At 33.3% G+C, this 22,613-nt stretch overlaps 1 protein-coding gene across 3 annotated transcripts in view; it reads left to right on the top strand.

Moving 5' to 3' along the window:
* The window catches only part of SCN7A (sodium voltage-gated channel alpha subunit 7), a 78,726-nt gene that overhangs the window by 9,269 nt on the left and 46,844 nt on the right, over positions 1–22,613 (top strand). For all 3 annotated transcript variants that reach the window (XM_057318291.1, XM_026492632.4, XM_057318288.1), the window contains exons 2-7: positions 9,394–9,629; positions 12,819–12,931; positions 13,283–13,372; positions 14,902–15,030; positions 16,435–16,526; positions 21,858–22,064. In XM_057318291.1, the coding sequence (XP_057174274.1) occupies positions 9,408–9,629; positions 12,819–12,931; positions 13,283–13,372; positions 14,902–15,030; positions 16,435–16,526; positions 21,858–22,064 (853 nt within the window). In that variant the 5' untranslated portion in view covers positions 9,394–9,407. The remainder of the gene's footprint in view (positions 1–9,393; positions 9,630–12,818; positions 12,932–13,282; positions 13,373–14,901; positions 15,031–16,434; positions 16,527–21,857; positions 22,065–22,613) is intronic.

Here is a 22,613-nt window from a genome sequence, read left to right as displayed (position 1 = left end):
ACTTCTAATTCTATTATGTATATTGACTGTGTCATTCTGAAGCTTAATGTCTTAGACTGCTCTTCTCTCAAGAAGAGAAACGTTAATTGTTCTGAGATTATTGGAAAATTTGGCATGTTGGAGATGATTTTAATTTCAGTCCTTGTTGCTCTTAAAGCTTAGTTTTCAGAGATGACTGAGATGAATTGGTTCTTATTTGTTTACAGATCTGTCTCCCATTGTCCTTAAATTCAGTGACTATATTTTATTACTATTTCCAGCACTGCCATCTGGCATAGTGCTTGGCATTTAATAAGTATATATTCCACAAATGATTGCTAAATAAATTATGTCAAAAGCAAACACCATGGTTAAACTTACTGCCATAAATGACATATCAAAATGCAAGAACAATTTTTTAAAGAAAAATCGAAGTTCAATTTTTAAATATATCTGAAATTAAAATGTTAAAATATAGAACTATAAATAAAAATAAGAACATAGTTCTTTCTGCAAGACAACATATTCCAATAATGTGCTCCAAGGGGCCTGAGAGGGGTTAGGACAAGGGAACTAAGGAAGGATAGAAGTGAGCAATCATGAAATCTGAAGCCCCCAAAAGCCCAGAACTGGGATCCAAAGTAGGTCAATACTAGGTCAGATACACATATTGAGGAGCCTTTGCCAAAATTGACTGAACTCTGGGCAGAACACAATTACAGAGAATGTAAAGATCAGAGCCATCAATCAAAACTCATTTAAGTCAGGAAAGAGTAAACAATTCCAGGGGCAAGAAAAATAGCTGGAATAAAACAAAGTGATCACCAACTGGAGTGAAGAGATGCAGATACGCAAAGAATCCAGAAATATACGTTAGTTATGCAATAAATGGAATGAAGCCTGACCCAGTTTTGAAGACTGGAGCTTGTATGCTTACAGGACGAGATGGCTATTTATGTTATGTTAAGTCTGTCCAGCCAGCTGCCTTCCAATCATAGAAATAGTTATGCCCTTGGGACATTAAGTCATTGTGACATGCTTTAGATTATACTCACAATAAAAGGAAATACCATCAGCTTCTTCTAAAGCTGAGTGGAATCTAGGAATCGTAAGAGATGTGTGTTCTGCCTTCTTTATCCAAGAGTCAACCTTCATCGATCTCAACCCTTTCAACTATATCTCAGGATAAGAAAATAATAACACTAAGGGATGAGGGAGGAGGGAGAAGTTTTATGAAGAGCCAGAACTTTAAAGTTTGGTTGATTTTTTCCCCCTCATTGGAGATCGTGGGCTGCCATCGCTATAGCTTATTATAATGATATTTACATCTAATAAGCTGGAGGCAATTGCTAAAAAAGGAAGCAGATAGAAGCAAGTAACTTATAAGCAGCAGGAATAAAATCCTGAAGTCTGATTATAAAAGAGATATAAATAAGTAAAGCAGAAGAAAATGTAAAAAGCAGAACTCTTTGAGTTTTTAAAATTATTTAAGGATGTCATAGTATTACAATTACTATAATTGAATATTTACTTTGATTTATCAGTAAGAAATTAAATAAGGGGCACCTGGGTGGCACAGTCAGTTCAGCAGCCGACTCTTGGTTTTAGCTCAGGTCATGATCTCAGGGTTGTGATATCGAGCCCTGCATCAGGCTCCGTGCTCAGTGCAGAGTCTACTTGAGACTCTGCCTCACCTGCTAAAGTAATTAAATCTTAAAAAAAAAAAAGAAATTAAATAACATCCTGCCTATTCTTTTTATAAATTCCATGAAATACTATCATAGTTTCAATTAAAAAGATGGTTAAACATAAAAATACCATGCTTTAAAGGATTAAAAATAGTAATAGTATTTATTGTGTAGTAACCGGCAGACACTGTTCAAGGTGCTTTGTATTTATTAACTCAATACTCACATTGCCCTGTGAGGTAAACACTTCCTATTCACATTTATGGTTGAGGAAACTGAGGAATGGAGAGGTTAAGTACTTTGTTCAAGGTCATAGTTAGAAAATACTGAAGCCCAGGTTTGAATCCAGATAATCTAGCTCCAGAACCAAATATTTTTTTCCAAATTTTTATTATAAAAATATTGTAAACATACAGAAAAATTGATGGAACTGTGTAATGAACACCCATACACTCCGAACCTAGAGTCTTCAATTGTCATTTTTTAATATTTAGTTTATCATTTATCTATCTATGCATTCCTCAAACCATCTGTCAGTTCTTCATATTTCCATATTGCCTTTCAAAATAAGTTGCAAAGACCAGCAGACCTCACTGTAAGCACTTCATAATTCATATATTTAACTAGAATTCAGTATTTGTTTATAGGCTTTTGTTTTCTTATTTTATTTATTTATTTATTTATTTATTTATTTATTTATTTATGGGGGGACTGGTCGGGGGGAGACAGGGAGAATCTTAAGCAGACTCCATGCCCAGTGCAGAGCCTGATGCAGGGCTTGATCTCACAACCCTGAGATCACGACCTGAGCTGAAATCGAGTCAGATGCTTAACTGACTGAGCCACCCAGGCACCTCTGTTTATGGGCTTTTTAAAGGTAAAAAAAAGTAAAATGTACAAACTTTAAGGGTATCATTTGGTCATTGTTCACAAACGTGTACACCCGCATGCTCTGAAGTCCTAATAGGCAGTTGAACATGATTATCACCCCGGTAGTTTCTATCAACCCTCCCTCTCAATTCCTGTTGCACACCTAGAGGTTAGTTTTGTCCGTTCTAGCACTTCATATAAAGTGGATCATGTAGTTTGTGATACTTGCTGGAAGGCTTCTTTCACTCAGTGTAGTGTTTGGCACTTAGTCATTTTTATGTCTATCATTACTTCATTTGTTTTTATTGCTGGGATTGTGTTCTATGATATAATATGCCACAGTTTTTATTTTTCTGTCTATTCTCTTGGTGAACAAGTAGGCTGTCTCTTTGGGGCAATTATGCTTTATATTTTTTATATTTTCCCACACATATACCAATTCTCTTGCTCTTCATTTCTTCTTGAAGATCTAAATTTCCATCTGAAACATCTAAAAATATCTTTGTCTTCATTCTTGGAAGATACTTTTCTTTATGTGGAATTCTAGATTTACCTTTTTTTTTTCTTTCAATACTTTAAAGACATTATTACACAGTCTTCTGGTTTCTGTATTTTTTGATGAGAAACCAGTAATCATCGTATTATTGTTTCCTAATATATGCCACTTTTCTTTAAGTGCTTTCACTATTTTGACTATGATATCTCTTATTTTTTATCCATGTGATTTAAAACACTTATTAGTAGTGATACATAAAATCAGTTGCTTTATAAACTTTTTTAAAATCACAAATGTTAAATGATAGTTAGATGCTTTTCAGTGGGCTGTCCTTAATATCATTCTATAAGGAATTTCACGTTTGCAAGTATACATAATCTTTTGTACTCTTTTGATTTCAACTATTTATACATCTATATAACTATATGACCATATTTGGTATACATATGTATATGTATGCTAATATACACACATATGTTTATGTATGTATATAAAATATATACACACACACATAGAGTCTAATTATCTTCATTAAGATCCAGATCCAAATTTCTAATTAATATCTGAATTTTTGATTTTGGATATTTCAGATACACCTCAAACTTCAAAAATACAAAACATTACCTCTCCTGTCCCTAATCTAAACCGGTACTTCTTCCATATTCCATATACTTTATATGGTATGACAATCAGTCGTATGATCCAGATGTGTGTGTGTATATATAAATATATTTTAGTAGCTGCACCTGAAATCATGTTGACTGCTTTATTCTTAGCTATCAAAATACTACTCTGATCAATCTTATGCATAGAAATTGGTTTGAGGTATACCAATGATGTAAATTTCTTTCGTTTGTTTGTTTAAATACGTTCTCTAGAGAATTACTGCTTTATTTATTTATTTATTTATGAAGATTTTATTTATTTATTTGTCAGAGAGAGAGAGCACAAGCAGAGGGAGCGGCAAACAGAGGGAAAAGCAGGCTCCCTGCTGAGCAAGGAGTCCAATTCTGGACTCAATCCCAGGACCCTGGGATCATGACCTGAGCTGAAGGCAGATTCTTAGCTGACTGAGCCTCCCAGGCATTCCCCAATGAAGTAAATTTCTGTTCAAATTGCTAGGATAGGTATATACATTTTAATTTAGATTAGTTCCAGATTTCATTCTAGAAAAGTTATACTATTAACACTACCAAAAAAAGTTTATTAGAGTGCTTATTTCCTCAAATCCTAAGCAATAGTTTACTTCATTAATTTAGGACTTCCTTTTTAAATTATTATAAATATGTTCACTTATGTTTTCTTTTTATAACTTTCATTGTTTAGATTTTTTTTAAATTTATTTTTCACTTAAATCACTGAACCATCGATTTGGCTATTAGAAGTATATGGAACAAGGGTAATGGAAACTGCCCAATTCTGAGCCTCCACATACATGCTCCACAAATAATACAAGATAAAAAGAAAAGCAAAACTACACAAAACCCACACCATCTGCATAACTAGAAGGCAGAGAATGCCTGAACTTCAAAATGCCTATAAAGAAAACCAAATTCATTTGTACACTCTTTCATGCTCCAAATCTTTATGGAAGATAAGTTATAAGTTTTATTTAAAATGACTAACAGAAAAAGAATGCTCACCCTAATTGTGAAAATAATGGGGGAAAAGAAAGCATTTTCCATGAACTTCCTTGTATCAGTTATTTAATAACCTTTATTTTTCCATTCTTATTTGAAGCAAACTAGTTTTTACATAGATTCTATATTAACTAATACTTCAGATTATGTTTAATGACAGTAACAAAATCAGTCTGGGGAAAATAAAATCATGTGATAGATTAAAACTCAATTCTCAGTAATCTTAAATCTGGGTATCTACAAAAGAAAATAGGGGGAAGGGAGTGTACTAAGTCATAACCAAGATCACAGCCAACATCATATGGCAGAACCAATCCAGTGGGCATCATAATAACTCTTCTCAGACCACCAAAAATATAGCACTGGTCACTGCTACTGCCTCTGTTCCTACTATCACTCCCAAAACTGCTGAAAGTTGCTGCTGAAGTTTCTATCTTTCTTGCAAAAAAGGGATTCTCCACTGCCTCTCTTATTTTGTGTCATTAAATCAAAATTAGAAATCTTGAGTTAATGCATTTGGTTTACTTGGCAAGGTCATGTTGTCACTCCTTAGATCCATGAGACCCTGGAAAGTCATTATCTACATTACTTGGTCCTTTCCACTTCTGTTTCAGGAGGTCTCCCACCATGATTCATACAACAACACATTTTATAAATCTATGTAGAAAATCACCACGCTAGGCAGCACCTTCTCTCCTCCAAATTAATGTCCACTATGCTAGCTCACCTTCAATTTAACAAAATTTTCCAAAATATTCGACTTCGACAACATTTACAAAAAAGAAAATTTCCAGACAGTCCCACATGACATTAACCTGTCAGTTACTCAGTGAAACAAATTACCCCAGTAAGCCCATTGGTTTTTGGATCTCAAAGGTAGCTATACCAAGGTATCAATTGTTTATACTTGTCTGAAAATTTATAGCTTATAAGCACTTTTGTGGTATAGTTTAAAGATACCCAAATCTAGATTTAGAAATACCTGAGTTAGCATCTCTCTTTACCACCTAACTAGCTATACGGTGATGGAGAAATCATGAAACTCATCAATCTCTGTTCCCTCACTGGTAGAATGGTGACCACAAGGATAATAAGTGAGAATATGAGATCATAGAATTAGAAACAACTAATTCAGTGAGTGCCTCTCAAATGGTAGTCACTCAGTAATTGTAACTATAATTAAAATTGCCATTATTATTATGATAAATATTGATTTATGTTCAAATATTTGAAATTTGTTTTAAGGAGAATATTTTTCAAAAGAATGCATCTCTTTCCCCCATACTGATGCTGTTTGTGCTACTTTCAACTGATGTCCAAGAGAATTGGCTTGTCCAACAATATAAAATATCAGTACAACTGGAAACTTGTCAGAAGCCAAGTCTGAGTTGACTTTGATACAATTTTTGCCAAAAGCTTACTTTAGCTATTCAGTTTTTTAGAAAGGCATTCTAATGGACAGATTAACTATTAATCTTTCTGTATTTTTCAGGCTCTGGCATTATATTAAGATCACTCACTGGAAAGCATAGTGCCTGACCACATTTCATAAATTCCCCACAGAAATGCTTTCACTGAATTATGATGTAATGATCAATAATTTAAAGTCTGCACTCAGCCATCTAAACGTCGGATGCAAGCCAGTTCTGTTTGATAAATGCTTGCATTTCTTTGTCATACCAAAGAAAAGAATGCCCACTGTCCATTCATTCATCTAGTCAACAACCCAGAGTGGTTTCATTCAACATCAAAATCATTACTAGAGATGTCTTCTGGGATAACTGACTGGGTTGGGGGAGAGAATTAGTACTGGCAAAGTCAGTACTGTGGCCCAGGCTTTCTGTATATGGTCTGGTTTATTATTTATGACCTCGTGAGATACATAAGGGATTCCAAAGTTTACTTATGAGGGAAGTATGACAGGCTACGTTATCAAGGTCTCATAGCTAGTAAGTGACAGAATAAGGAATCAAAGATTATTTTGCTATGTATGAGGTGATAACAGGGAAAAAAAAGATTATATTTGGACAATGTAATGAGAAGACTGGCTTGCAGGGGCACCTGGCTGGCTCAGTCAGTGGAGCATGCAGCTCTTGATCTTGGGGTAGTGAAATCAAGACCCACGTTGGGTGTAGAGATTACTTTAATAAATAAGCTTTAAAAAAAAAAGACTGGCTTGCAAATTTAATTTTGAGGTTTCAATGGAAAGTGTTCAAAAATATTTTCGTCAATAACAACATCTTTGCAGTAAGTTTGAATCTCCCTTTGTATCTACTTTTAAGACAATATTCTTGACAATATTCTTGATTCTAAGCTTAATAATATTTGTTAGCAGTTACAGTGGATCCCAAAAATATAAGATATAAGAAGGACTTTTATTGTAATCTGAAAAGAAAAAAGATTCTTTTGATTTTGTTCATTCAATGCTGCATAGGTTCAGTTTAGCTAATAGTTAGCCGACTTTTAGGTCATGTGATACTCTGAAAATTCAATCCAAAGATTTTAAGATCGGAAAGTTCTAAAATTATAAGGTTGCAACCAATCAATATTTGGAGGCATTTAAATTATTCTACCCAACTGTCAAGAAGTGCATGCTTTCACATTACTAGTTACAAGGAAGGATTAATGCCCAAATCAACCTATTCCATGTCTTGACAGCTATTTAAAAAGTACTTTATTATTTTAAGCCAAATGTATTCTGCTTCAGCTCAATGATCCTAGTTCATCTTTTCTTTTTTTTAATAATACTTAAATCTAATTTCTCTTCTATGTGAGAATCATTGAGATACTTGGAATCAATAATGTTCCTCTTGAGTCTTTTCTGCTTTCAACTAACATATCCTCCATTCTTTTAACTGGTCTATAGATGGTGTGATTTGAGTCTAATCAACATTCTGATCCCATTTGAAGACTCTTCAATTTACATACAAGACTCTCTGGTGTGGTCATGGAATGCAGCAAAATAAAGGCTGCCTCCTCCATCTTCTTTCAAAACAGACAAAAGTTATATCAGGTTTTTTGGCAGACACAAACTGGTATTGATTTATATTGCAGTTATTATTAAGTAAAACCTCTTGGCAATTTCTTTGCTGCACTTGAACAGATATCTATTGCACTTGTACAGATGGGTTGTTTTGGTTCAAATTTCAAAACCTTACATATGTTCCTACTATATAGTATTCTATTAGATTTGGCCCATAATTCTAAGATATAAAATCTTATCACAATTGAAAATTCATATTTACTTCCCACCTATTGTACTAGGCGTTTTCACCCATATTATTCTATTTTATCCTTCTTTAACCTGAGAAGGAATTCAATTTTATGACCGCCAGGCTCAAGAACATTAAATAATTTTACTGAGACCACTAAGAACATTAATAACAGAATTTAGGTTTTGAATGTAGGTCTATTTAATTCCAAGATTCATGATTTTTTTTGTTTATACTAGTCTATAACCATGAGTCATTAAGAAACTATTTAATATGTATTCAAGGAATTACATGTAAGGAATACAATTTTGAAAGCTCATTAAATATGTTAAAGGAGGATTTTATATGTAAGAGCAAACGTCAGTTATCTGTAGCTTGTATTTATAACTTGTACTGATTCAAAGCATTTTGACTCCCCTCAATAAAATATATGTGGGGTGTGTTCAACAGGAAATAGGATGGAGAAAATCAGTAAAATAACATATTTTTATGTGAGAGAATAATGCAAAGTTCATGAATGGGGAATTGATGCATGAAATTATATTTAATGAGAACTAACTTCATTGGCCTTTAGGATGACTTGAAATAGGCAAAGACTAAGAACTGAGAGAATCCTGTAGAGACTACTAGCACAATCCAGGTAGAGATTTATGAAGATGTGTACCTTGACATAGATATGTAAACAATGGATAATATTCAAATACATAATTAAAAATAATTGTAAGAAAATTATTTTGTTCAGAGGAATTGATGACAAAGAAAAATTTCACAAATAATTTTAAAGGTATTAAGTCTGTGTATTTGTGTGTGTGTTTGTTTTTACTATGTCTAAAAAGTTAAAAAGTAATTCTAGTTATTCAGGAAAACAATTAATTTTGTTTTTACTTGTTAAGTTGCTATTATTGGTGTAATTGCCACATGGATAATTGAGAGGAAGAGAGTGTTTTGGGAAATGTACTCGGTAAATATCCATGTACAGTAATTCATCAAAAACATGGATATAACAGAAAAGAAAGGCAGAATTTTAAAGTATATCAAAGTTAAAATTTGGGAGAAAGAACTGAATGGAGGAAGTAATCAGAGCTATAAGAAGAAACACAAAGGATGGGGCCAAAAGCCAATGAAAAATGAGTTTGAGGAGGAAAGTTTAGTTAATGGTTCTGAGAAAGAAATAATTGGGTTTGGTCCCCCCAAAATCTCTGGAACTTTAGAACTCTTTTGTTATGAGGGAGAAACTGAAAGGCAGATTTCAATAAAACAAAGAGAATTCAGTGGATGAGTAAATGAAGTAGGATTGGTCACTCATGAACTTACAAGTAAGTATAATATCAAGTATAACAAAACCTAGTTTAACAACTCATATCTCTACAAAACTTGGGAATTTTCTTTGAATGCATGTTTTCAGTTTGCTGTTCTCTTTTAATCATATCCTAACCATTTGCAATTTTAAATGTTTCTTTATATACCCAAATTTTATATAGAACTGAAGAAAATAACATTTCTTGCAGGTACAAAATTGGAAATGGCTTCCCTAGAGCCAAAGGGCCTTGTCCCCTTCACCAGAGAGTCTCTTGAACTTATGAAACAGCATATTGCTAAAAAACACAATGAGGAACAAAGAGATTTAAAGCCAAACACTGACTTGGAAGTTGGAAAAGAGCTTCCATTTGTTTATGGGAATCTCCCTCGAGGAATGGTGTTGGAGCCCTTGGAAGATGTGGACCCATTCTATAAGAATAAAAATGTAAGGATTAATTGAATTTATTATGACTACATTTTCATTATTTTTTTCCAGATGTGCAAAAAGTGTAATTGAGATAGGATTTTAAAAGAATGAAGAATAAATCGAAGAGTTAAGTTATAAAAAGCTGGACAAGAAATTTCACAAATATTTGGGATTTTTATCAAAACTGATTGCTTGCCCAGTAGGTTAGTTTGTTGGGAGTTACTCTGCTTTTAATAAGCTATACTATTATGCCTTAATGTAAATGACTTGTTTTATGGGAGCATGATGATTGGCTACTTAAGGTTATTGATTTTAAAGTAACTCTAATATAAAATTTTTATAGTATGTACAACAATTTTAAATGTTCAACTGAATAAGCTTGTTCAGTCATTGGGAGAATAAAACCAACCTATATTTTATTTACCATTTTTATTAATTCATACATTCACATCCTGTCTTATCCCTGGAATGACTCAAGGAGCCAATTAAATATTTTAACAATCCAAGAACAAGCACAAAAATGATAAAAATAATAATTATGCTTAGTACAGGCAGAGATCTGTGTGGGCTGACAAAGCTGGAAGAGTCTTCCTTAAGAATATAGAATTTGAATTACAGCTTGGAGAAAACTTCACATTTTAACAGTGCAAAGGGAAGATCTTGATATTAATTAGAATAGGGAAGAGACAGGGTGATGATAGAACTCAACCCCTATTGCAAGTTGTGGGAAATGAAGGAATGAGGAAATGATGTCAACATGGATTTAATGTGATGGCCAAAGGACTGATGTGATGAATGTGATGTTTAAGTAAGTTTAATATGAAGACTTCTGAATTACTATTGCATAGAAGAGATAGGGTCAGAAAGATGATATAGGAAAGAGGGTAATCCAGGCCTGAAGTCAAGAGGCCTGGATGATAGGAGGGTCTCAAAGGAGGGAAAAATGTAAAAAACCTGAGAAGAAACAAAAGGATTTGAAGACAGACTAATAATTCCCTAATTTCCAGCTTGGAATAATGGTAGTGCTACTTATAAAATTGAAATAATTCTAAAAAAGATTAAGCTTGGGGAATATGAGGATTAGCTCTGTTGTGGACAAATGTAATTTGATATTCTTGTAAAGCATTCAGTGATATTACCTAATGGGCAAAATGGAATTGAACCAAAGTCTCTGGATGGAACACAAAGTGATGATTTTGCATAAACACAACTCTTTCAAGTATTTTGCATTGTGGAAGAGTATTGGCATTGTAAATATATATATTAACAAAGACTCCAGCATCTCTCGTAGCTTCCATGGGCATTATGTAACATTAGCTATAAAACACCTGTAAAATCTTCAGAACATTTTAGTGAAAATGTAAGTCTTCATCTCACTTATCTCTGCTTTTACTTTTGCTATGATTAAGTACTGGCAGTTGACTTAACATAATGACCTTAGACATAATTCTTATCTGGCAGAGTTCTGAGTTCTTTGTAGTGTATACAGACATGGTAGGCAAATCTAAGTTTGTTACTGAAGACAAAACCAAGAATTTTGAAAAATAAAACAAGCCAAAGATTCTAAGGATAGTTTGTATAAAAAGTATTGTTAGTAATGATGACACAAAGTATTAAAAATGTGAATTATATTGAGTTTATTCTGTTAAGTGTGGCATACCAATAAATAATCCTAAAATTAAATAATTTCCGCACTTAAACATTAACTGGAAAATTGTTATGTCTGGAATTATTCATTCCTTCACAATAATATAAGCTAGTTTATTGCACATATATTACCTCTTTTTTTGAGATTATTTATTTCAGAGAGAGTGCAAGAGCATGAGGGGGAGGAGCAGAGAGAGTCTTAAGCAGACTCAATGCTGAGTGCAGAGCCTGACCCTGGGCTCAATCTCACAACCCTGAGATCAGGACTTGAGCCCAAATCAAGAGTCAGATGTTTAACCAACTGCACCACCCCAGTGCCCCACACATATATTACCTCTTGTATGAAGTTTGAGATTGTTCTGGAAAATAACAGAAAGCACATTTTAAAAAATCAGATTGGGGGGGGGCCCTCTTATTTTGTCTTTGCATTTGAAATGGGAAGAGAGAAAATAACTACAATACATGCCAAAATATCCACAGATTGTATATTGGAAAAGTGTTTTTTTGAGAATTATAACACAGTTGATTTCCATTTAGAACATGTATTCATAAAATATCAATGGATATATATTTGTCTTCACTAATATATTTATATATATAGACACAAATATAAATGCCAATATACAGTCACCATAGATATCTCTAATATGTAATTATATATCACATATAATACTTAAGTATATAATAGATTATATTTATATACATCATTATCATATTACCTTTTATACTATATATGACATACTATGTTATATTATAATGGGCATAATATCATTATGTATAATGTATTTTTACTCACACCATCATAAATGAATTTTCCAAATGGATATGTATATATATAGTAAAAGTGTATATGTGATATATATGCACACACACAAAGGCACACACATAGGTAGACACTTTCACTATGTGTATCTATAATGTAATATAGATACACACATATACATATACATACATATTATATAATTCATTTTCAGGATAATTCTGGTCTTTCATTATTTTGGGATTTAATGCTTCTATATCCCAATATATTAGTTTTACATGATGTAACTTTCTGTTTTAGGTATGTTTATGCCAACAGTAACATACAGGTGGGATTTTATACCATAGATAATTACTAATGATTGATAAAATATCTTAGTGAATTGGGTCGTTCTTACTATTGTAATCCCACATCTTATTTGCTTTGAAATAAAGTTAACCTTTTTTAATATTCATTAAATTTGGGTTTCTTTAAATGCATCTTCATGAGCCATTAGGATATAGATTTCTTCCTATTACATTAGTTCTGCAGGAAGACTTGAGGATTGGAGTGTGGCAAATGGCTTTGTTACGCAGAACACTGGCCAAAAAAAAAAGTGGGAGATAATCTTAAATATCAATGAAAATGTTTAAAAGAAGAAGTCTTTCCATTTGATTTAGTCTGTAAAATAATACCAAAATATAAGAAAGTCTAACTGTTAGAATTCACAACTGAAATGATCATTGGCAATATGTTGCATAATGGATGAGATTATAGTTCCTAGTTGTAATTTTACTTGATATTCTTTTTTCATTTTACAGACTTTCATGGTATTAAATAAAAGCAGAACAATCTTCAGATTCAATGCCACGTGGTGTACATTTTCTCCTTTCAATCCAATTAGAAGAACAACTATTAAGATTTTGGTACATCCATATCCTTTTCTATTGGCTTTAGACTGTACTAATATCAAATGCAACTATTCTACTCAAATATTGTTGCAGTCTTTTCCTCTTTTGAATTGATATCTCATTTTAGGTCATATTGGAGTCTGGATTATAACTGCACCAAGTGTTCCATATTTGAAAATACATTTAAGATTTACTTTCTAGCACACACAACAGTAGTAAATATTAACGAATCTTAATCCTCGTTTTTCAATATGAATAGTATTCTTTTTGACATTTAAAAAGCTATTTTATCTCATGTGTATACATATAAACATGTTATAGAAACATATATTTCCAATATTATTTTTATACATTATTCCTTGACCATAACCTACCTTTTTCCGACTATTCATTTTAATTAGCGTCCTGATTGACTGCATATTTATGTCCCTGACTGAGATGCCGAAATGGGGCCCAGCATTACAGTAAGTCATATAATTTTATTATACATTATCTCACATATGATTGTACCTTATTTAACATATTGCATTATAGTACATTATATACTACATATTTAACATTTTACAATTTACTATTTATATTTAATATATAATATTCATTATAAAATAGATTCATTGTGCATAATATAATATTTATACATATAGCACAACTAATGAATTTTCAAAGTAAAAACAAATACATATATCATTTAATAAATTTAAGTGTTTTTCTGCCCTTTCATTATTCTTTTTTTTTTAAGATTTTTATTTATTTATTTGACAGAGAGGGAGACAGCTAGAGAGGGAACACAAGCAGGAGTGGGAGAGGAAGAAGAAGCAGACTCCCTGCTGAGCAGGGAGCCCGATGCGGGGCTCAATCCCAGGACCCTGGGATCATGATCCGAGCCAAAGGCAGAGGCTTAACCACTGAGCTACCCAGGCGCCCCCCCCTTTCATTATTCTTAGTTGAACTTTAAATGCTGCTATTTCCCAACACGTTAAGTCAACATGATGTAAATGTTTGACTATTTAGCTATATGTTTATGTCTGTCATAAAAATGAGGTTTTATCATAAAGTTAATTAATAACGATTAATATATTATTTCAGTACCTCGGATTTTTTTTTACTATTGCAATTCCATACCTGATTTGCTTTAAAGTCAAATAACATTTATTCCTCTTCATTCTAAGAAAGTTATTTCTATTGCTTCCTTTCTGTTCTATTTCTCTTCTCTTTCTTGAGGGATGTGGATAGTTTGGCTTGCATTAGACAACAATGATAGAAACGCCCATTAAAATTTCTAGAGAAGATGCCTTTCTTTTCTTTTTTTTTTTTTAATTTTATTTATTTATTTGAGAGAGAGGGTGAGCATGAGCAGGGGTTAGGGGCAGAGGGAAGGGAAGAAGTAGACTCTCCCACTGAGCAGGGAACCCAATATGGGGCTCCATCCCCAGGACCTGGGATTCCAGGACCTGGGATCATGACCTAAGCCAAAGGAAAACCCTTAACTGACTAAGCCATCCAAGTGCCCCGAGAAGTCTTTCTCAATGTACCTCTTAAGCTTTAATTCTATTCTTAAAACTAGTTAATTTTGGAAGGTAAATATAAAATTGATTCACCACAAAAATTCTTATATGTGCACACAATAAAATTAGTTCTTTCATACTCTTGAAATTCAGTTAATTATTGTGTGATTTCCAATGTGGAATAAATTTGATATTTTATATTTTCAGTATTTACCAAAATATATGTAAACACTATAATTCTAGCTAGGGCTTGTTGAAAAAAACTGATAGTCAAATTTTATGGTTAATGCTGTAAGACCTAGCCTACCCTAAAAGCTAACTAAAGCCCTACCCTATGGTTCAAGGAGCATAGACTTTTTGTTGTCTAGTTGGTTGGTGGATTGGTTGGTTGGTTGGTTGGTTGCCAAATGGTTACCAAAGGCATATTAATTTGGAGCTGACAATGCATTATCCTCACTTTTAACATTTATATGAAAAATTTTCTGCAGGAATACTTTGCTTGGAATTTACACATTTGAAATACTTATAAAACTCATTGCAAGAGGCATCTGGGTAGAACCTTTTTATTTCTTTGGTGATCCATGGAACTGGCTTGATTTCGGTGTAACTTTGTTTGAGTGAGTATTTCTTCAAATTACAAACAGCTTAATACCTTGCTAAGTTAATACTTTTCATAAAGAAACATCAAGATTTACAAAGTTTTCTGCTTGCAAAAATTCTGTGAACAAAAAATATTTCATAAATCATAACCATAATGACTCTCAGGCAGCTCCAACTGAACCAGCCCTAAGAATATGCAATAAAAATGAAAGGAATGGGATATTATCTGTTTTCTATCTGAAGCAAAACAACAGAGGTTGAATTTTAGAATTTTAAGTGGTTATTTTCAGTGCACAGAAAATCTCTTGGAGACTTACAAGAAGATCCTAACATGTTAGATCTTGTCTCCAACCTACATTTTATTTAACTACATTGCTTAAGACCAGTAAACACTAGATATCAGAGTAAAATATCTTAAACACATACACACACACATTTTTGAGATTGTTACATTAAATTCTAATGATTTACATATTTTTTTTTCAATGCTTCTATTTAGTGTACTCTGTTTTATGGCTGGGCAAATGATCACTGGCACCAAACTCCTGTTAAAATAATTTAAAATGATATTCCATTTTTAGGTTTGGGGTTGATTTTTTAAAACAACAAATAGCCTTCATAAAGCACGTAATCAGTGTCTACCATGTTGTAAGCAATAAAAAATAGTAGCTAATATCATTGAAATTATTATTGCTACTACTTTGATTACTACCATTATTTTGCTGTTGCCATTGCTGGTAGCTAATACTTGGCTAACCCAGCTACTACTTAGTCCCATGTGCCAGGTGCTAAACTATGCACTTTACATGTATGAACTTGTTTAATCCCCACAAAAAGCCTCAGAATTAGGAAGTATTATTATCCCCACTTTAATTTTAGTAAAGGAATCAGTACTTTTTCCATGTCACTCGGGTAGTAACTTGGGAGCCTGGATTTCTACACAAGCACTCTGGCTACACTCTGTGCCCTTAGCCACTATACACCCTGCCTTCTGCTATCATCACCGTCATCACCACCACTATGATCATCCTCTCATGATCATCATCAGAAGTTTAAATACTTAAATCTCATTACTTAAAAAACTAAGGATTTTTCCTATTTTTAACTACCTCTTCAATGATTAGATAACAAAAGATTTATGAACATAATACAGGGTTTTTGGTATGAAATTATGATTAATCACAGTGTCAAGTTTTTATAAACTGTCATAATTTGTGGATTAATTTTTACCTGGCTACCTTGCACTGTAACAATCTTTGTCTTCCAATCATTAAGGCAACTATTTGCAAAATGGAACAATGAAAGCAAGGGAAATGTTTGGATATGTGGTTTTAAAAATAAGTTTTAAATAGTATAAAAAGTCAGTGATAAGCAGCATAGACTCACTATGACTTCTAAATAACTCTGATTTAATTCCACAGGCACATAGCAAGACACTTAAATCTAAACTCCATTACAGTATTTATAATTTCAAGAAATTTGAGAATTTTGAAAATTATTCCCCTAAACCAAGGTAAGAAATGACATTTAGTTCTTGTGTTCATTTTGATTTACATACCCTCTTGTATTCTTTTGAACTCCCCTGTAATTGCTTGGAGAAATACTAAATTGAACAGTGTTTCATCTTTGAAGTCAGTGAATTATCTGATCTATAAGTTTATTTCAGTCACTCCAGGAAAGCCAAAAAAATCACATTTGACTGTTATTTACTTGAGATGGGTTCAGTACTTAATGATAAAATATAGAGATTAATCAAAATATATTTTCTTTTTTCTTATTTCTTTATCCTTGCATCTTAAATATGAACTTATAAAATTGTCCCTAGACTTCTGAAAGAGATAACAACTAGACAGATATCTAATCTGCCTTCTTTTCCTCACTACATCTAAAAACCAGTTGAAATGAACAAAGTAATATAAAATAAGATAAATTCCATTTTGCTCTGAGTGCTTGGATAAGGTGCATTCCACACACCAGAGCTCAAGGAGGTTCTGCTAAATAAGGTAGAGCTGTGACCACATGGATGGAAGATGCCGAGGTTGATTTACAGTTCCCATTCCTGAAGATATCCTAGAGAAGCCCACAATACCTTCTAATTTGTGTTAAGAATGAATGAAAACAATCATACATGAAACAACTCTTCTCAGTGTTTGGGCTGCTGAGTCAGGAGTATGAAATAGGTGAACCAATAAACCCAGAGGCAAGGGTGATAATACCAAAAATGAGATCTACAGACAATTTCTGTTCACTCGAACACCATGAAGAAGGTTAGATATATGCATACCGTGTACTTGGACTCCAGCCTGGACACAACAGTAAAAAGACTAGAGAGTGTCATGATGGATGGCACATAGCCCTGTGGATATATTAAAACACTGAATTGTACACATTAAATGTGTGAATTGTATGATTTATGAATTATAGCTCAATAAAGCCGTTTAACAAAAATGGTCTGTGCATGGCAGCTTCACCAAACCCAGTGAAGAAAGTGGCAGTGAGAGATGTGCTGGTAGGAATTCTCACAGTTCTACCTCCCTTACTACTCTCCACAAATTACTAGAACATAAAATTGCATCATCTGTGTCTTCATCTTAGGCTCAGAGGTAAAGATTAGAGAACGAATCAGGTGTATCCAAAAAGAGGAACATGTCTTAGTGGAGTTGGAAACACACAGGCTGATAGAAATTGCTCTTTTTTCAAGGAAGAAAATAATCAAGGTACATACCAGCAACATAGAGCATGTGAAAGTATTTTTGCAGTACCAAAAGGGAAACATACTATTTAAGAAAATGAAAATAAACCTCTTTTTTTCTTTAAAACATATGTCCTAAGGAATAGGGGTAAGCATAAGAAGTCATCTTTTTTGTAGTGCCTTCGAGATTTTATTTATGTATTTTTGTACTTATGTATTTAAGAGAGAGCATGAGTGCGGGGAGGAGCAGAGGGGGAGAGAATCTCAAGTAGACTCTACACTGAGCTTCACACAGGGCTTGATCCCATGACCTGAGGTCATGACCATGAGATCATGACCTGAGCAGAAACCAAGAGTCCATGCTTACCTGACTAAGCCACCGAGGTGCCCCTTTGTAGTGCCTTCAGAAGAAAACCTAGACTCAAGTAAAAGATGAAAATGACATAATAAAATAGACAAAAACACCTATCAGACAAAAAAGTGATAAAAATTATAATACCTAGGGCACCTGGATGGCGCAATCATTTAGTGTCCAACTCTTGGTTTTGGTTCAGGTAGTGATCTGAGGATCATGGGCTCTGCGCTCAGTGGGGAGTCTATTTGAGATTCTCTTTTTCTCCCTCTGCCCCTCCCACTCATGCTCTCTCTTGCTAAAATAAAAAAATAAATCTTTTTTTTTATAATACCCTTGGTGAATATTTGCTAGTAATACAAGCATTACAATATGGTATTATCTGTACAGTATTATGGTATAGTAAAATAAAACCACTTGTGTAAAGAAAAACTAGGGAAATTCTATATTAATACAATAGAACCAAAAATGGATGGGTTAATGAAAAAGAGAAAATGAAGTTCCAGCTTATGGATAGTTGGTGACCCTAAAAAGAGATCAGAATAAATGTAAAAGACAAATTATTCAAAAATACACTAGAAAATTTTTTAAAAAATTTTTAGCTTGAGATTTTTGTCAAAATGGAAAAGTTCATTTTATAGTAGACAAAAAAACTAAAAGATATACTTAGACATATTATAACATTTTTTAAAATTTAAACTTTTAAAAACTAAAAGTATTATAAAAATCCTATAAGCAAAAAAGCAATGAAAATTTGCCTGAGGAAAGGTTATTTTTAGACTTCTTGATAATATTGAACGTGAACAGGCAGTGGAGTTTCAGAGCTTGGAGGAGGTGTAGGCAGGGAGGTTATTACAACAATATTCTATACGTGTCTGTCATCCATATGTGACGTTGATAGGAAGATATTCTCAGCCATGCAAGAGTTCTGAAATTTTGTATATGTACCTTTCCTGAATAACTGGTATGAAGACAAAATTTCAACAATGGAAAGATTTAATACCAGAAGCAATCACAGTGAACTCTGAAATCATTTCAACACAGAATGAATTCCAAATTGCTGTTGTTAAGTGGTATGCAAAACAGAATGCAAATATTATAAATCCGAAGTAATAACAGACATTCCTGAACTAGAAGCATATTTTGTGTTCCAGAAAACTTTGAAATAGATGCCGAAATTATAAAAATCTAGTGATTTTTAACATTAAAATCTAAATTCGTTTGGATGCATTCACAGCATCCACCCACCTGCATTCTTGCATGGCAACTACTAGCTCTAGTTGAGGAGAAGCTACTCCTGTAGATCGGGAGTATTCATCCCAGTCCCCTCTGCTCCCTTTGTGTGAATTTACATTTCCTCACAAGCCATTATAAGGATTTGAATGTTATCTTTCCTGTAAATCGTGAAAAATAATATATAATGCCAAATACACAAATTGAACAATTATAACTAGGTCGGAAGTCCTAAAAAAACTGAGCAGTGGGAATAGGAAATGTGAGAAAGTGAATATGATCATTTCCTTATCTTACATGCTGAGACTATAGTACATACAGTTTTATTTTTTATGTAGAGAGTACAAGTTTGTTCAAATTAAGAACTTAAGTTTGATACAGTTTCTCAAAATAGGTATATTTTACTTTAAATACTAGAGGAAAAGGAGAAAAAGCAAAGTTTATTTTTTTAAAGATTTTATTTATTTATTTGAGAGAGAGTGAGAGAGAGATCATGAGAGAGCAGGGTGGAGGGCAGAGGGAGAAGCCGACTACCCGCTGAGCAGGGAGCCCGATGTGGGACTTGATCCTGGGACTTGATCCCGAGACTCCAGGATCATAATCTGAGCCGAAGGCAAACGCTTAACTGACTGAGCCCCCCAGATGCCCCAGTAAAGTTTATTTTTAAAAGATAGGACACATAAGGGGAATATATAAATCAAAAAACAAAATGGTAAAGTCCTATCCAAAGTTAAGGCAATTTATGAAAATAAATACAATTGGATTAAATTTTTCTGTCAAGATGTAGAGACTTTAATATTAAATCTTAAGTAAATCAAACTCCACGAAGAATATACCTAAACTAAAACAAAATGGAAGTTTAAAAATAAAAAGAAGGGGAAAGTTATACTAGGAAATCCGAATCAAAATTGGCATATGGTTCAGACCTTTGAATGGTAGATAGCAGCGAATGGTGGACATCAATGAAAATTAGTAACAAATTTGCTTTTGTAAGATTTGATGATGACTTTTTTTTTTTTAACCTTCAAACAAAATGTTACCACTAAAAGCTGCACAAGAAGCTTGGTTATGTATATATGTAACACACACTTTCAAATACATATATTCTTAATTAAGAATTGCTATTCTTAAAAATAATTCTAATAGCGGTATCTGGGGGGCTCAGTCAGTTAAACGTCCAACTCTTGATTTCAGCTTAGGTCATGATCTCAGGGTCCATGAGTTTAAAAAAAAAAATATCGAAGTGCAGTTGACACTCAATGTTACATTAATTTTAGGTGTGCAATATGGTGATTCTACAAGTCTTGTCTGTTATGCTGTGCTCACCACAAGTGTAGCTACCACTGTCAACATATCACGCTATTACGGTACCACTGATATATTCCCCATGCTGTACCTTTCATCCTGTGACTTATTCATTCCATAACTGGAAGCCTGTACCTCCCATTCCCCTTCACTTATTTTGCCCATGGCCCCCACCCCCTCCCCTCTGGCAAACACCAGTTTTCTGTATTTATGACTCTGTTTATGCTCTTTTTATTTGTTCATTTGGTTTATTTTTTAGATTCTACGTATAAGTGAAATCATATGGCATTCTTTCTCTTCTGACTTATTTCACTTAGCACAATATACTCTAGATCCATCCATGTTGGCACAAATGGCAAAATCTTATTCTCTTTTATGACTGAATTATATCCCATTACATATGAAAATGACATCTCTTTATCCGTTCATCTATCAGTGGACACTTAGGTTGCTTCCAATGCTGCAGCTAACATAGGGGTGCATATATTTTTTTGGATTCATGTTTTCTTTGGATAAATACATAGTGTAATTAATGGATTTTATGGTAATTCTATTTTTAATTTTTTGAGGAACCTCTATCCTATTTTCTACAGAGGCTGCTCCAATTTACATTCCCACCAACAGTGCATGAGGGTTTCTTGAACAGGTTTTATTTAATAAATAGAAAAATGAGTTCCTTAAATAAAATTAGCTTTACGGCTGAATTCTCAATTAGGAAGTGTTCTAATATAAATACAGTCTACAGATATCACAATTGTGTGTTATTCTCCTTCTTAATTCGGATTTGCTCATGTTTTATTTAATCAGCTCCAAAAATTGAATTCTTAAAAAGTTAATGAAAGAATAGCATAGAATACTGCTATTTCAAACTGTTTCTTGTTTCAACATTTGCAACCTATTTTGATTTATAACTCTACACTTATGCGTATAAACAGTGGTGGTTGGTATGAAAAGCAGTAACCAAGAAAAAAGTCTTGTTCTTTATAGTAAGGAAAAACAAATAACTAATTTTAAAATTTGTGCCTGAATTATTTTAACAGATGTAATAAGCTAGTAATAATATAGGAACCTTTAAGTTTGGACTTGTATTTATTTTATTTTTTACTCATTTTTTTTGTTAGATCTAGATAATGGATGATTTAGATTATGAAACACAAAGTTGTTGATTTCAATGGAGTATGCATTTGCCATGGAGGAATTGTGCTAACGGCTGTTTTACTAAAATATTTTACTTTATCAAAAACAAACCTTTCTCTCTTTAGGTCTGAAGTCTTTTGCAGGGATCCTCATCCATTGCTTGAAGAAACTCACTGGTGTCATTTCCCTAACTCTGTTTTTTCTGAGTGTATTTTCTCTAATTGGGATGGGGCTCTTCATGGGCAACCTGAAGCATAAGTGTTTGCGATGGCCCCAAGAAAATGAAACTGCCACCCTGCACAACAGAACTGGAAATCCATATTATATTCGAGGTAAGACTCATTTGCCATCTATGTCAAAAAAGTTAAATTTTTTCTTAGCGACCAAGCAGACTTCACACAAGTGTTGAACACTCAACTTCAGAACGAACTTCTTGTAAATGCCGTACCTATGTTCAAGTACACGTATCCCCTGCTTTTTGAAAGTTCACATGTTGCCACTTAGCTTTTACCAAAGACCTACAGGAGTACCTGTTTTCGCTAACCAAAGGAAATCTGAAGATGATTTTCACTTTTATGAAAAAGGCTAAGAGTAAAAATTGCATTCAGCGTTTGTTTGAAGCAAGCCATTATAAAGGTAGTGAGCATCCCCGCCGGGAGAGCGGTACCACCGAAACTCCTTCCCTTGGACCCACACTCAGCCTCTCAGCATCAAGCTGAATTGTGTCTCTGAGCACCTCTGCTTTATCTCAATTTATTTTGTGCATCTGTTAGCAAGATGTGTCCTAATATATCAGAAAAGCAGAGGAGAGGTTATGTTTGGGACTTGGGAATGCCCACAGGTTTTTCCCCATCAACTAATGGCAATTGCTTTTTGCTTTA

This window comes from Ursus arctos, unplaced genomic scaffold, assembly GCF_023065955.2.
Source record: "Ursus arctos isolate Adak ecotype North America unplaced genomic scaffold, UrsArc2.0 scaffold_1, whole genome shotgun sequence".
NCBI classification, from domain to species: domain Eukaryota; kingdom Metazoa; phylum Chordata; class Mammalia; order Carnivora; family Ursidae; genus Ursus; species Ursus arctos.
The sequence above is the reverse complement of the archived record's forward strand: the minus strand, read 5'-3'. Positions and strand labels throughout refer to the sequence as shown.